This window comes from Peromyscus californicus, unplaced genomic scaffold, assembly GCF_007827085.1.
Source record: "Peromyscus californicus insignis strain IS unplaced genomic scaffold, ASM782708v3 Scaffold_4__1_contigs__length_199733344, whole genome shotgun sequence".
Taxonomy (NCBI): domain Eukaryota; kingdom Metazoa; phylum Chordata; class Mammalia; order Rodentia; family Cricetidae; genus Peromyscus; species Peromyscus californicus.
In genome coordinates, this window is record NW_026294562.1 from 198,998,713 (window position 1) to 199,013,773 (window position 15,061).

The 15,061-nt window shown below is 50.2% G+C and overlaps 1 protein-coding gene across 13 annotated transcripts in view; it reads right to left on the reverse strand.

The window, feature by feature from the left end:
* Positions 1 to 14,016, reverse strand: part of Spaca6 (sperm acrosome associated 6) — a 76,704-nt gene extending 62,688 nt beyond the window's left edge. For 10 of the 13 annotated variants that reach the window (XR_008212962.1, XR_008212958.1, XR_008212961.1 and 7 more), the window contains exon 1: positions 5,191 to 5,881. Coding sequence is in view for 4 of the 13 variants with exons in the window: in XM_052712842.1 (XP_052568802.1) it covers positions 5,191 to 5,314 (124 nt within the window). In the remaining 9 variants the exon portion in view is untranslated. Of the gene's footprint in view, positions 1 to 5,190; positions 5,882 to 5,962; positions 9,843 to 10,759 lie in introns of those variants that run through there. The other 3 variants (XM_052712843.1, XM_052712845.1, XR_008212964.1) reach the window with 3 other exon arrangements.
* Positions 14,017 to 15,061: the final 1,045 nt, after the last annotated feature.

The following is a 15,061-nucleotide window of genomic DNA, read 5'->3' on the forward strand; positions in this document are numbered from 1 at the left end:
AGATGGTACATTGTTGTCTACAAGGAGAATACCACCAAAGCCAAGAAGCTAGTTCAAAATGAACAATCTGAGGTCATTCTCCTAACCACAAGAGCAGGAATATGATCTAGAGATGGTAGTACTGTAAGGAGGATATAGTCAGAGTGGAGCCCTCAATGAGAGGCCTGGATGCTGAAGGCCTTACCCAAGATACATCTAGGAGCCAAATCAATGACTCACAGGAGGGTGCCAGTGGGTGGGACATATCAAGTGCACCAGAGACCTGTGAGGTGGACAAGGGTAGGAGAGGTTTATATATATCTTGTACACATGGGGGGTCAGGAGTAAAGGGAAATATCCTAAACAGGGTAAATGGAACATGCAATATGCCAACTGAATCATAATGGTACAAAAGGTGCTGCAGTTTCCCTGGTGAGGGGCATGTGTTAGGAGCTCTGACACTGGATTTCAGTCCTGGCATGTACAGCTGTTGAGTACATCTGTTTCACACTGAGGTACATCTATCCACAGATCATAAGTCTGCCTCCACATGTGAGGCTGATCAGGTGACAACTCTCTGGTTCTCAGTTTCCCCATGCATAAAACAGCAATGGTGGCAGTGTCTACCATAAAGACATGGGCGGTGATGGTGCATGCCTTTAATCCCAACACTCAGAAGGCAGAGGCAAGCAGATCTCTGTGAGTTCAAGGCCAGCCTGGTCTACAAAGTGAGTTCCAGGACAGGCTCCAAAGTTACACAGAGAAATTGTCTCACACACACGCCCCCCCCCCCCGCCCCCCAAAAAAAAGATGTGTGGGCAGGATTGAATGCTATGAGCAACGGAATCTTTCATTCTCAGCTGTCCTGTAGTCTGCTTTGGAGTATAAGCCTTGAGTCTAAGAGCTTCTGCCTATACAGAGAATCATCTACTACTACCCCCTTCAAATCTGAGATTCGGAAACTGAGGCATGAAGAGGTTAGAGAAGTTAGATGTCGTGACACAGGCTCTTGGGGAGGCTAGGAGGATCATGAGATCAAGGCCAGCCTGGACTATGTAGTGAGACCTTCCCTCAAAGCAAACAAAAAGGATAAACAAACATCAAGGCCACATAATCACTTGTAAAACTCGGACCTCCATACTTCGCCATTCACGCACTGTTTTTAAAAATGACTTACTTTTGTGTCTGTCTGTGTGAGTGTGTGCATAAACGTGCAGGACACGCATCTGTTCATACCTAGTAAGTCACAACGCAGTGTCAGGTGTCCACCTATGTTACCCTGCCTATTCCTCTGAGGCAGGGTCTCTCTGATGCTCTAATTAATGTGTTCTCAGGGAAGCCAGCAAGCCCCACCAAGGCTCTTGCCTTCATTTACTTTGGGCCTGGGGTTGTAAGAGTGTAAGGGTACACCACACTTGATGGTGCTGGGACTAAAACTAGTCCACATGACTGCACATCAGGCACTCTGAACCACTGAACCATCTCTCGATAACCCCACCCCACCCCTCTTTGTTGACAGGGTCTCACGTAGCCCAGAGTAGTCTCCAGTAAATTCATGTACATATACACATGATAAAAAATAAAACAGCCTGGAGACATGGCTAAGCAGTTAAGAGTACTTGCTGTTTTGGCAGAGGACCCAGGTTCAGCCAATATCCACATGGTGGCTCATGACCACATGTAACTACAACTCCAGGGGATCTGACACCCTTTTCTGGCCTCTTCAGGCACCAGGCATGAATGTGGTACACAGACATGAGTGTAGGCAAACATTCATACACATAAACAAGTAAGTAAAAATGGAAATTCATTTGTTTCATAATGTTTTACAGTCTGAAGGTTGAGTTCACACTATTTTGAGTGGGCCTGAGTTTTACCTGTGGCCTGTCATGTGATGTTATGTGGAGCTGAGATGACATTCAAAAAGGCTTTGTATTTTGAAACATTTCGCGCGCGCGCACGCACACACACACACACACACACACACACACACACACACGTATGTCACTGTTTTATTTTGTCTGTTTTTTTTTACTCTGTGTATGTAACCTAGGCTCCTTCAACCCTACTGCCTCAGCCTCCCAAATACTGGTATTGTGTGAGCCACTGCCACACCTGGATAATTATTTTTCTTTAAGACAGGGTCTCTTGTATGCTGGGCTGGCTTCAAATTCACAACATAACCGAGGATGATCCTCCTGCCTGCCTCCACTGAGTGCTGAGATCACAGACATGTGGGACCAAGAAGTATACTAGCGTCTGGGGATAAAACCCATGACTCGTGTATAACAGGCAAGTACTCTACCAACTGAGCTACATCCCTAGCCTTTAAAAATTCTTTTCCACTTTGTAGTCAAAGGTGCTCTCAACTCTTGACCTTTCTGCTTCATCCACTGCCCTGACATTGGAGTGATGAGCCACATCTAGCTTAGAAACAGTTCAGCTTTCAGATTACTGTACTAAGGATATCCAACCTATACTCACATTATAAGCTTATGGTGTGTGTATATAGAGACATTATCATCTGTATAACCTCCAAGAAACGGTACTAGTCTGACTCATCCAATGCACAATTATCCTAATTCCTGACTACACATCTTCAAGCCCAGCTCAGTCCTAACTTTTCCAATTGGAAGGTAGGGCTGTGAAACTCCACATCACAGGGGTGATAATGGAATATCCCTTAGGAGAATAATTAGCATAAATGACGATGCAGGAGTGTGGGAGCCCGTTCTCGGGTTCCTCGTGGCTTTACCCAGCAGGTCCACATAGAGGATGATTAGACCACAGGCCTAAGTGCAGGTGTCTGGGATGGTCTGCACTTGGCTGTGCTGGGGGAGGAGGTCTTTTGCTCCACCCCTTGACGTCTCTATAAAAACCCTGGAGCAGAGACAGTCGGGGCCCGTTGGAATAGGTTCCAGGCCCTCTCGAGGCTATCCTTTATTTTCTATCTGTTTATCTCCGTGATATTCTCCGCAATAAATCCTTCTATCTAATATTTCCTGCTGCTCGCACTCAAGAAAACTCTGGGGAACTGTGGGGGTGGTTGGGTAAACGCCCCACACAGGAGACACAGACCTCTAGGCAAATGCTCTACAGCCTAGCCATAGCTCCAGCCCTTCGCTGCTGGATTCTACGTGAGGGCTTTATTACAAAGCCATAACCCTAGAACCTCACTGGTGGATTCTACACAGGTTGTCTACCCCGAGCCACACTCTCAACCTCACACTTTATTGGCTGTTTTTATTGTCTGTGCTCTGCCCTTAAATACAAGCATCTCTAGAACAGAACATTTGCAGTTTTGGTCCCAGCTCTGACTCTACAGGTAGTTCTGGAATATTCCATCAGCCTCTGTCTGAGGAACTTACTAGGCTAGTCTCTCCCAGTTTTCAGTCTTTCCTTCTGTGGGGTCCCAGAATCTCTGTCTACACCTAGAGCAGCAGAAGCTCCTCTACCCTGCTTATATCACTCTGTGCTTTTCCAGGTCCCTCAGGACATCTTGACTGATCCGACATCCAGGTTTCTAGATCCCTTGTGGATGTCACCAGGATCCCTGTGTGGTTACTGTGTTATAACCCTAATCATCTGTCCGCAGTCCAGCTCTGGCGTCCATGCACCCCATCTTAGAGATGTCACTCCTAAGAAGTCAGACCCTAGGTGAAGGCACTCCTATAACCCCACCTTTTTCCTTTCCCTGTCATAGACCACCAGATCTTGGCCCACTTTTCTATTTCCTAGTCCCTCCTCTTCACGATGGTCTCAGATCTGTGTCACAGGCCTCCTCTCTAACCCCAGCTTCCATCTGCCCCCAAGTCTCTGTGCCACACTAGAAAGATCTTCTACTCCTAGGTATGCACTTGGTAGCTTTTTCCAAGTTTCAAAAAGGAGACAAGCCCAGGTAAGAACAGACAGCATCCCCCAGAATCCTGCATTTCTTCCATCTCTCAGTTTCCTCAAATTCTTCTTTGGGATTGGGGACACACAGAAAATCCTCTTCCATGATGGTCCTGGACACCCACTGAATCAATGGGCCCTTTGTTTGGGAGGGTTTTGATATCAAACTTAGTAGGAACAACATGAACCATTGAAGATGAAAAAAAAAAAAAAAAAAAAAGGCCATGAACTCCCAGATCCTTGGGAGCGGCCAATTTATTCTTAAATTAAACAAAAATGACTTCTCACACTGCCATACATACAACTACATAGAAGACTGTGTGCTCTGTGGCTGGGGTGACCTGGTGTGATTGTGTTTACATGTCCCCAGAGCCTTAAGGGCTGCTCCATACAGCTACATGGGCATGCTCTTCCCTGATGTCCCAAGCAGCAGTCTGGCTGACTCTCCAAGTCTGTGCCCTGAATGGCTAGCTCTACTGCTCTTACCTGTCTTTGTTAGCCATGAAAAATATATGTGTTTGTGTCTTGTCTAGATTTTTTTTTGTTTTGTTTTTGTTTTTGTTTTTGGAGACAGGGTTTCTCTGTGTAGCTTTGCGCCTTTTTTTTTCTGGAACTCACTCTGTAGCCCAGCCTGGCCTCGAATTCACAGAGATCTGCCTGCCTCTGCTCCAGAGTGCTGGGATTAAAGGCATGCGCCACCACCGACCGGCAGGAAGGATTTTTTTTTTTTTTTTTGGTTTTTTTTTGAGACAGGGTTTCTCTGTGGTAGCTTTGCGCCTTTCCTGGAACTCGCTTTGGAGACCAGACTGGCCTCGAACTTACAGAGATCTGCCTGCCTCTGTCTCCCGAGTGCTGGGACTAAAGGCGTGAGCCACCACCGCCCAGCTGTGTCTTGTCTTAACAAATTACGTCCTCCATAACACCTGTCTCAAAAAGACCCATTCCCTCCCAATGAGCTCTGAGTACTCTGGGAGATAAAGAGAACATCTCACCCTAGGAGATGAGAATGTTCTACCTTATAGGTAAGTGGAGCCCAGGTGAGAGGCAGGGACACACCCAGACTTCAGAGCCCAAATGTGAGAACACAGATAGGTCACATGGACTTGACCCCACAGGGCTTCAGACTTTGTGACTTCTACGCCTCCCTGGGTTCCTTGCTGTCTTTGACTCTACTCACCTCTGCACTTTCCCCAACAAATAATCTAATTCACACAGGCTTCCAGTATCACTCCCTCCAACCAGAGGAATCACTTATGCCTTCACATAGTCCTGGGCAAGGGGGTGGGAGGGGAAGCCAAATTCCATAAAAACACTCACCATGAGCTGCAGCCACCTCCTGGAGGGAGAGGGTCATCTGTGTAAATGCATCATGCAGGTGGCTCCGCTCATCATAGTCTGAGGGTGGACGAGAAGCAGGCTGAGGAAGCACTGTGGCACACATCTGGTGCCGGGTACTTTCTATGTCTGACTCGTGGCTGAAAGTATTCACCCCACCCCCACCCCAGGGTCTAGGTGCCCTCTCTGGAGAGAGAATACTTTCTCTCTCTGGGTTTCTATTCCCAGCTCTAAGCCCCAGTCTGGATATCTGTCCCTCCCTCTCTCTAGTCTTTCCTTATCTTTCTCTCTAGGTCTCTGTCTCTGTCACACCACCCTGGATCTGTTTCTCCCTGTCAGTCTCTACTCCAACCTGTCCTACCTCTGGATCACTGTCTCTCTCTAGGTCCCTGGCCACCTCTCTGTCAGCCCCTTTCTCCCTCACTCTGGGTCTCTCTGTCTATCTTCAGGTCTCTGATCTCCCCACTCATCTGTGTCCCCATCCATACCCTCCTCTCTCTGAGCAATGCTCCTCCTACTCTTTCTAGTTTTCCATCTCTTTTCTTGTAATTCTGTCAAGGCCCTCACTGTCCTTAGTCTCGCTCTGAGGCACTGTCTCCGCCCCTCTCTGAATATGTTTCCTTCCATTGCTTCCCCCTGTCTCTCTTCCCTGCGTCTCTGCCATGATCCTGTACTTAGCTTTTCTTCTTGGAGTCGCTCAAGGTCTCTCCTGCCCCTCCCCATGGCCCTGGATCAGGGAGGAGGGTCTCCTCACTGATTTCCATGTCTGAGAGACCCTCAAAGGCAGCTGTGAGAGCATCTTTACACTGGCCCAGCTTGGAGCCCTCTGTGCCCACAAACATCTGGCAGACACGGAGGCGTTCCTCATGGGTAGTGAAGCAGAAGAGGCAGGCCCACGTGGATGCCCTGAAGATCAGTGGGAACAGGACACTGCTCCCCATCAGGGCAACAAGGGCCATCTCAGAGGGTCTCTGGATCTGAGGAGAAGCTAGTAACCTTTGTGAGGTCACTGTGGGGGAGGGGGAGCTGTGGCCTAAGATCAGAGATCCTCTTTCAGCTGGTGGTCAAGTGCCAGGCTCCATCTAGAGGAAGGTTGTCAGGGGTCACTTGCAATCCCTACATTTGTGGCTGAGCCAGGCGCCAGGCTCCCAAGAACCTCACCTGTGACCCTGGACGTCCTCACAGGTTAAAGGGTCTCAGGGACCCAGAGGCCGGCAATTTAGCTATGGTGGACCAGAAAAGCTCTCTTCCCCAGAGGTGGGAGCAGGGAAATGAGAAAAAAACACAGATACACGGAGTCCCTGAAGACAGAAAACGAGCAAAAAAGACAGAGAATCCAGGAGAGATATCAAGAGGCCTTGAGACCCACAATGTCACAGAGATAGATTCACAGCACTAGAGAAACAGAAGCTTCTAGAACCCCGGAGACAGTGGGGTAAGAGACAGAGACAGAAAACGTGGAAATCTGATGGCAGAGAGACGGCAAAGAAAAGGGCTAGGACACAGGGTGTGGACAGAGAAGACACCCCAGCTCCTCCTAGGAACTCTGGGGCAGTGGTGTGGACTTGAGGTCCCCGCCGGCCCCTTCCCGTGCTGGGCGCAGCCTGGGGAAAGCTAGGAGGCCGTATAGTGATCTCCTCGGGTGTCTTCCTCAACTATACAACCTCCTACCTCAGCCCGGGGGGCGCGGCAGGTGGGCAGATTGACAGATGGAATGATGGGGGACCAAGAGAAGTAAGGAGGGTGGGGAGGGCCGGGGAGGTCCCAGCCGCGATGGTGAGCCCCCGACACGGACCCACAGACACGAGCTTGTGTGCGGCGAAGGCCCCGCAAGGTCGGTTCTACGGGTGGGTGCCAGGACCCAGGAGTCCGGGCCCCCGGCCCCCTCCTCCTCCCCAAGGAACCCAGGAATTCAGTCCCAGCTCTTCTCGCACAATCTAGGCCCCATTCCCCCTCCTTCAAAGCCAGGGATCCAGACTCCAGGCCCCCTCAGATCCAGGTGTACTGGCTCCAGACTTCCTACCACAGAGTCAGAGGTCCAGGTCCCCGTCCTCCCTCAGATCCAGTGCTCCACACCCAAGAGCCCTCAGACTCAGTTCTCTGTCACACACAGGGGTCCAATTCCTAACACTCTTACCTCAGACTCAGGGGTCAATCCCCCACCCCAGACCCTGGGTACAACCACAGGAATGTTCCTTAGAGGCGGCACCCTGGGAAGAGAGCTGGCTTTTGGAGTGCTGGAGGGAGAGGGCCTCGTTTGTCTTGGTAATCTGCCCCCCTCCTGAAACCCCTCAAGGTTTCGGACCCCCAGACCTGAGTTTCAGGGCTCCTGGGTACCAGGAATGCTCATGAGCCTCTCAGAACAATCCGTCCCTTCTACCTTCCCCCCACTCTGAACCTTTAGGGTGACAGCTATGACCCAGGAGTAATGACACCAACCAGGGTCCTGTCTCCTAGACTCCTCCAACTCAGGGATGAGGCTGTTACCTGCACCCCTGAGCCCGGAAACCACTTGGCCAAAGTCGGTCGGCTGCAGGTGGGAGGGGCCCTAGGATATGCACCCACCCTGAGGCTGAGCTCAGAACTGGTCCTCTGGGGCTCCCAGGTTCCATGTCCATCTTGTTTCTCTCCGCCCGTTTTTTCTTACCCTGCCCATTCCCAGTTCTCCCTCTTTCTTTCTCAGTGTGTATCTTCCTTGTCTAGGCTCTCCTCTCCTGCCATATCTGCACGCCTGGTCCTCACTCGTCTCTGTTCTGGCTGCCCCTCTCCTCTTCCTCATCTCCTATCTTCCATATCTACCTCTCACGTCTCTCCCTCTCTTTCACTGTCTTCTTTCGCCTCCTCCTTTCCTGGCTTTGTCTCTCATTTTCTCTATCTGAATTCGTCTCCCTCTTCTCTTTTCCTCCCCGCTTTTTTATTCAGTCTAGCCTCCACACTCCTCGCATCTTCCAGTCTCCTCTCCAGGGTCTCTCTCTTTCTCCCTTTCTCTCCCCCTTTTCCCCTTCCCTCCCAGGTCTCCTGCTCTCTCCTCCCTCCCCTCCCCCATCCCCTCTCTTTTTCTCCTTCCCTCTCTCCCTCCCTCCCCCTCGCTGCTCAGAGCCAGGTCTGGAGCTGGGAGTGGAGTGGGGGTGGGTCGAGAAGGGGCCCTGGGCCGGGGTAGCGACCTGCTGAGGAGGGGGGAGGAGAGGCGGGAAGGGGGCGGAGAAGCAAAGCGGGAGGCGGGGGCCTGAGACGGGTCTTCGGCCCCAGCTCAAGTCTTCCTTTCCCTCCTTCCCAACCTCCCAGACCCTCAGGCGGGGCGAGAGTCAGGCCAAGGTGGGGAGGAAGGGGAAGGGAGGAGGCTTCCCCCCCCAACCAACCTGGCCCAGAGCCCAGGCCTGGGTTCCCAGCATGCCCCGGGGCTGCCTGGGGCCTGAGGAGGGGGGTGAGGAAAGCGGGGAAACGAGAATCTTAAAGATTCTCCAGACCAGAGCATCTCTCCCACACCCAGTAAGTTTCTCCTCAAAGGGGAAACTGAGGCTCAGAGAGAAGGTTCCAGGCTGGTTCAAGGTCACTGCCCCAGGCATGGGTGCATCTCCCTTGGGTTCACAGGCTTGCTTTGGGGAAGAGGTAGGCACTGGACTTTCCCCTGGGCCTGGGTCCCCTCCCCCTCTTTGCAGACCCTAGGGAGCCCCCAAGGGTCAGAGAGCAGACCCAAACAGTCTGGCACCATAGCAACCACTGGCCCCGCCCCCTTAACCCCCGGAGTGCTGGACTCCAGCTGGGGCTAAGAAGGGGTGGGGAAACTCGTGGTTCCTGGTAAGGAGCCCCCCACCTATCCCCCAGTCCTGGCAGCTAAGAAGAAAAATGCTTGGGGCTCTGACTCTCAGGTTCTAAAGGAGGAGGGAATGGGAGGGTGGCCTATGCTTCTGGGCAGGAGGTGGTGGCCGGTCTCGGGTCAGAGCCAAGAAGCAGCTGGGTGGCCCAGGCTCCTGGGTCCTGGGCACACCTCAGCTAGAGCTTCGGATTGTGGAATTTTGGTAAGCGGCTGAAGGTGGACTCTGAGGGAGGAGGGGGCCGAGGCCTGGAATCCCGAGTCCCCAGAGGAACCTGGACGCTGGGCCTCTCCACTACCAGACATCCCCTGCCCCGGGCTCTGACCCGGGCCCGTCTGGCAGCCCAGACAACCTCCCCCTCCTCCTGACACCCTCCCACTCATACGGCTCACCCTTGACCCCGCAAAGCCCCGCAGCCCCATCTCTGCCCCTCCCCCTCCCTTCCAGCCAGACGTTAACCCTTGGGCCGCCGGAGGCACTTCCAAAGCCAGACAGTCTTCCTCCACCTCCTTGCGGTCTCTGGCATCTGGTCCCCAGTCCCTTACACTCTGGGATCCTACATCCTTCCTTTAGAATCTCAGATCCTCCCAGCTTCTGTAACCCAGGGACCCCTGAATCTAGACCTCCAGCCCCCTCCATCAAAGATTGAGGAGTCCCGACACCCAGCTCACCACCACCACCACCACCCCCAACCACAACCGCCACCACCACTTCTCCGCCATCCAAGTGAGAACCCAGAAATCCAGGCCCAGGCTGGCTGCCTCCTCCCTTGGGGACCCTGGAGTCCGGCCCAGGTCCCATCCCCCTCCGGTTCCGCAGACTCACCGCTCCGCCGCTCCAGCGTCGCGGGGACCCAGTGTCCTCCTCCAGCCCCAGCCCCAGGTTCTCCATCCTCTCCCTCCTCTGCCGCCCGCGGCCTCTCTCCTTCCTCCCGCCAGCCCCGCCATCCTCCGCCCCCGGTAGCCTGCTGCCTCCGGCCGGTGTCTCCTCCCGGCACTGCGCGCCGGGGCTCCTCCACCCCAGACCCCGCGGGCAGCGTGGCCTCGGACCGGCCCCCTCCCCGGGGGGCCCCTGCCCAGCCCCTCCCCACCGCCCAACCCAGTCCGGCCAGGCTTCCCCCCCACCCCCCTGCCCCGAAGCTGGCCCGCGTCCAGGGGAAAAAATTCCATCCAGCCCTAGGGAGGAGGAGCAGGGCGGAGGAGGGAGCGGGAGGGGAGGCCGGGCTAGGGGAGCATGACGCAGGGAGAAGGGAAGGGACAAAAGAGAGGCCGGGAGGCAGTGGAGGCAGGCTCCCTCCCTCCCTCCCTCCTCCTTGGCTAGGGCCCGCTCAGTCTCTGCGGCTTTCTACCCTTCGGTTCCCTCCATCTCACCTCCCTTCCCGGCTCTCGGCCTCCTCCCTCTTTTCCCTCCCCCATGTCATTCTTTTCTCTGGCCTCCCTTCTTTCTATCTGACCTCCCTTTCTGCCTTTCCCAGTCTCTGCATCTTCACCTTTTTCTTTCTTTCTTTTTTTTTTTTTTTTTTTTTGCTAGCGACTAGTCTTGCATTTTCTGTTTTTATCCTTTTTCTGGCTGGATGTTTTCTCTTTCGTCTCTTTCTCAGAGCACCTTCCTCAACCAGGGGCTGCATTCCCACCCACCCCTTTCGGCTCTCCCAGTCCTCCGCCCCCCTTCTCCTGCGCTGTTTCTCCCCTCCCCGGCACTGGTACTCAAAAGGTGAATTAGACCCCCATATCTACCCTGGCACACTGAGCTCACGGACTGATGAAGGAATCAGACCCAGCCGCAGAATGTCCCGTTCCAGGGTGAAGGAGTGTGACGGGGGTGGGGGTGTCGAGACCAGAGACTCAAGAGATAGGGGGTGGGTGGGGCCGCGGATGGAAACCCACCCTACAGTAGTCAGCAGACGACCCACCAAGAAGGCGTGGTTGCTGGTGCTACCTCAGAGAATCAGAAGTTAGACCTGAATTATTGTGAGGAAGGTCCAGGCCGAGGGCACAGTTTAGGCAAAAGCCCAATGGCAGCAACCAGGGTGATAGGGGAGGGTAACAAAGCAATCCCATATGATTAGGGGCCAAGAGCCAGGAGCGCAGCAGATAGGATGAGTGGGCGGGCAATTCTGAGTGTGTTCAAGGCCAAACTCAGAATGAAGTTGCCTGAGGCTAAGTAGGAGCCTTGGAGCTTTTTGAGCAAAAGGAGGAGAAGGGTCAGACCTGCTTGTCAGACCTTTCTGGGGCCGGGGTGAGCTGGAAAGAAAGAGATGGTGGACTCTGAGAAGCAGGCCTCCTCTCGCTTGGGTAGGGACTAGGACCGCTTGGGTAGGGACTAGGACCGAGGAGGAAGGAGTGGGGAGGAAAATGTGAGGAGCTAGTGGGGACTGTAGGGCTGGTGGACTGTCAGGGGAGAAGCGGCAAAGAGACATGAAGCTGGCGGTCTGAACCAGGAGAGAGAGGAGAGGCCAGAGAATATGAACGAAAATATTGTGAGCAGCCTATTAGGACCTAAAAACATTTGAGGGGTACATAGGGAATTTTGTATGCATGTGGTGCACTATCACTTTTCTCCCCGGGTAGGATCACTTTTGTCTCCACCTGTTTTAGCAGCATAACCCCAAAGGTACCCTCATACCCATTCATTTTAATGACTATTTATTTAGCGTTTTATTTTCATTATTGTATAATTAAAATAACTAATCTGTGATATAAAATGTTAATTATTTTATAATTTATAAATCCAAACAAGAGATCGGGCCTTTTTTTTTTTAAACACATGTGCCTATTCAAATATTCTAGGGTTATTTTTTCTAGTACTGGGGATGAATACAGAAAATCAGACATGCTGGACAAGAGCTCTGTTACTGGCAGCCCCTCCTAATAGTTGCTGGGTTTTGTTTTGTTTTTAGACAGGATCTCACTATGTCCTGAAACTCAGTTTGACTAAGATGCATGTGAGTACATGTGCCTTCAGAGACCAGGAAAGTGCATCAGATACCCAAATCTGGAGTTACAGGCAGCTGTGAACCATCTGGGGTTGGTTCTGGGAACTGAACACCAGTTGTCTTCAAGAGCAATACATGTTAAGCTTTAAGCTGTACCTCTAGCCCCTCTTATTATTTTTTATTTCAAGATAGCGTCTCACTAAGTTGTCTAGGCTGGCCTCAATTTAAGTTTTCCTGCTTCAGCTTTCTAGAGTTTTCTTTCTTACTGTACCTAAACCATAAATTAAACTTTGCCATAAATATATATGACAAAGAAATAAATACAAGGTTCAGTACTAATGGTTTCAGGTAAGTATGTTGGAACATACTTCATTTCCCCACCAATAAGAGTGAATACTGCTGGCATTGACAATTACCACACACACTCCTTGTTGAGAGATTCGAACACTTCCTGGGTTTAGTAGTCTCTATAGAGCAGAGTCTCTCAACATGTAAGTCTCGACCCCTTGAGGGTCAAATGACCCTTTCCTAGCAGAATCACCTAAGACCATCCTGCATGTCAGATATCTACATTACAATTTGTAACAGTAGCAAAACTATAGTTTGAAGTAGAAATGAAAATAATATTATGGTTCAGGGTCACTACATCATAAAGAACTGTATTAAAGGGTCATAGCATTAGGAAGGTTGAGAACTACTGCTGTAAAGTATATCATTTAACACACATCTTATTGTCAGCCATGGGTATTAGTCTCCATGTAAAGATGAGGGACCCAGATTCTGCCATGGTAGGGATAGAAATCAGGGCCTCATGTATTCAAGGAAAGCACTCTATCAGTGAGTTAAAACCCCATCTAGGACTTGAGGTTCTTAATAGGGAAAAGCACAGACTCAAAATAAGCCAGAGACTTGAGCCCAGGCCCCTTTGTCACTAAATTCTATGTTCCTCCTTTGGAGGTGTGATGTGTCTGTAAAAATATGTGAGTACTGGGGACCAGCACTGGCACATTTTTACTTCTGCACACAGAATCACGTGATTTAAAAGCACACTTTTTATCAGTCCCTATGCATAGAGTAGGTGTCTGGGACTGCTGTCACACATCCACAGTCCTGATGGCCAATCTCTTGTCCTGGCTGGGATTCAGCTGTGTTCTGTTGTGACTGGGTCTGACTGTGAGCACTGTTTGAGGTAACAGCCTATATCTGAGTCACCTCTTGGTCCTCAGTGTCACTCAACACAGGCATGGCTCGGAGTAGGGACGAGGAAGATGTTTGTAAGTGAGTAAATGGAGGGATGGGTGGGTGTCAAAGGGGTTATTTAGAGATTAGTCTGGCACTTGCTTTAGCCTGTGGGATAAGGGAACATAATTCCTGAGACATGACCCCTTTATTACCATCAGAAGTCATGGGGGCAACTGCTCCTGTCCTCTGCTTCAGAAAATTCCAATTCACACAGAACCTAAGAATCATACCTGAAATTCCTACAAATCCCTGAAACTTAGGACCCATCATTTATATCATTCTTGGAGACAGGAGTGTCCATTTTCAACTCCTGGTGTTCAAGATCTGCCACTCCCATCATCCATCCCCTGGGCTAAGTTGCTTGGCACAAAGCATACCCATGCACACACCCATACATATACACATAATTAAAAGATTTTTTAGAGTACTTAAAATTTCAAATGTATTTATTAGTTAAGGGCTAGGAAGAAGATTCAATGGGTAAAAAGCATTTGCCATGCAAGCTTGATGATTCAAGTTTTCAGAACCCACATAAAAAAGCCAAATGTGATATAGTCTCACAACTATATCTCTGCAATCTTTTTTGTTTGTTTGTTTTCAAGACAGGGTTTCTCTGTGTAGCTTTGCGCCTTTTCCTGGAACTCAATCTGTAGCCCAGGCTGGCCTCGAATTCACAGAGATCCACCTGCCTCTGCCTCCCGAGTGCTGGGATTAAAGGTGTGCGCCACCACCACCTGGCTAATATCTCAGCAATCTTAAAAGCCAGATACGAAACAAAGGAGAAACTTCCTGAAGCTTGTGGACACATGAGTGTCCCGCACAATGATATTAAATGAATAAAATTTAAAATAAAGATATATATATATATATATATATATATATATATATATATATATATATATATATATATATATATATATATATATATATATATATATATATATATATATATATATTTTGGTTTTTCGAGACAGGGTTTCTCTGTGTTGCTTTGCGCCTTTCCTGGAACTCACTATTTTTTAATCGGCTCAGTTTTATCCTCTCTGTTTACATTGACCTCACCTAAGTCTTTTGAAACAGGCTGTGCTGCTCCCATCACCTCACTCCACACGTCGATATGTTATTTCCTAACTAGCATATAGTTGTTGGATGAAAGGCCAGGTTTCGTTGTGATATTTTTGTCTAAGTTTGTCATATTTTGCTCATATTCACCTCCTTGTTGCCCTCTTTAGCTGCCTTTCCTCCCTGCTTCTTCCTCATGGTTCCCTTCTTGATTGTATCCATTTTACATTTTTATGCATGTGTGTACATACATGCTTTTGCATAAGAGTGGGTGCATGCAGGGGCTCGAGGTTGACGGCACAAATTATCCTCTATTGATGGTCTACCTTATTTATTGACGCAGGAGCTGTCAGCCAACCCTAGAGCTCACAGATACAGCTAGTCTCAATAGCGAGCTTGACCTGTCTCTGCCTTATGAGGCTGGAATTACAGGCAGGCTGCCATGACCACTTGGTCCCCAGGTTTGCAGAATAAGCTCTTCACCACTGAGCTGTCTTCCTCAGCCCCTTTTTACTTAAAAATGTTAGTTTTCTTTTAAGAGTTATTTTATTTGTATGAGTCTTTTGTCTGCATGTATATCTGTGCTCCACATGTATGCCTGGTGCCTGCGGAGGTGAGACAGAGACTATTGTGGGTCACCAGGTAGGTGCTAGGAATTAAATCCAAGTCTTCTTTCTGCAAGAGCAGCTAGTACTCTGAAATGATGAGCCATTCCTGCAGCTCTGCTGTCTTTTTAGCCTTTCAGTGTACTAAATAATGGGATTCATTATGACATTTGCTTATACCTATGCCATGGACT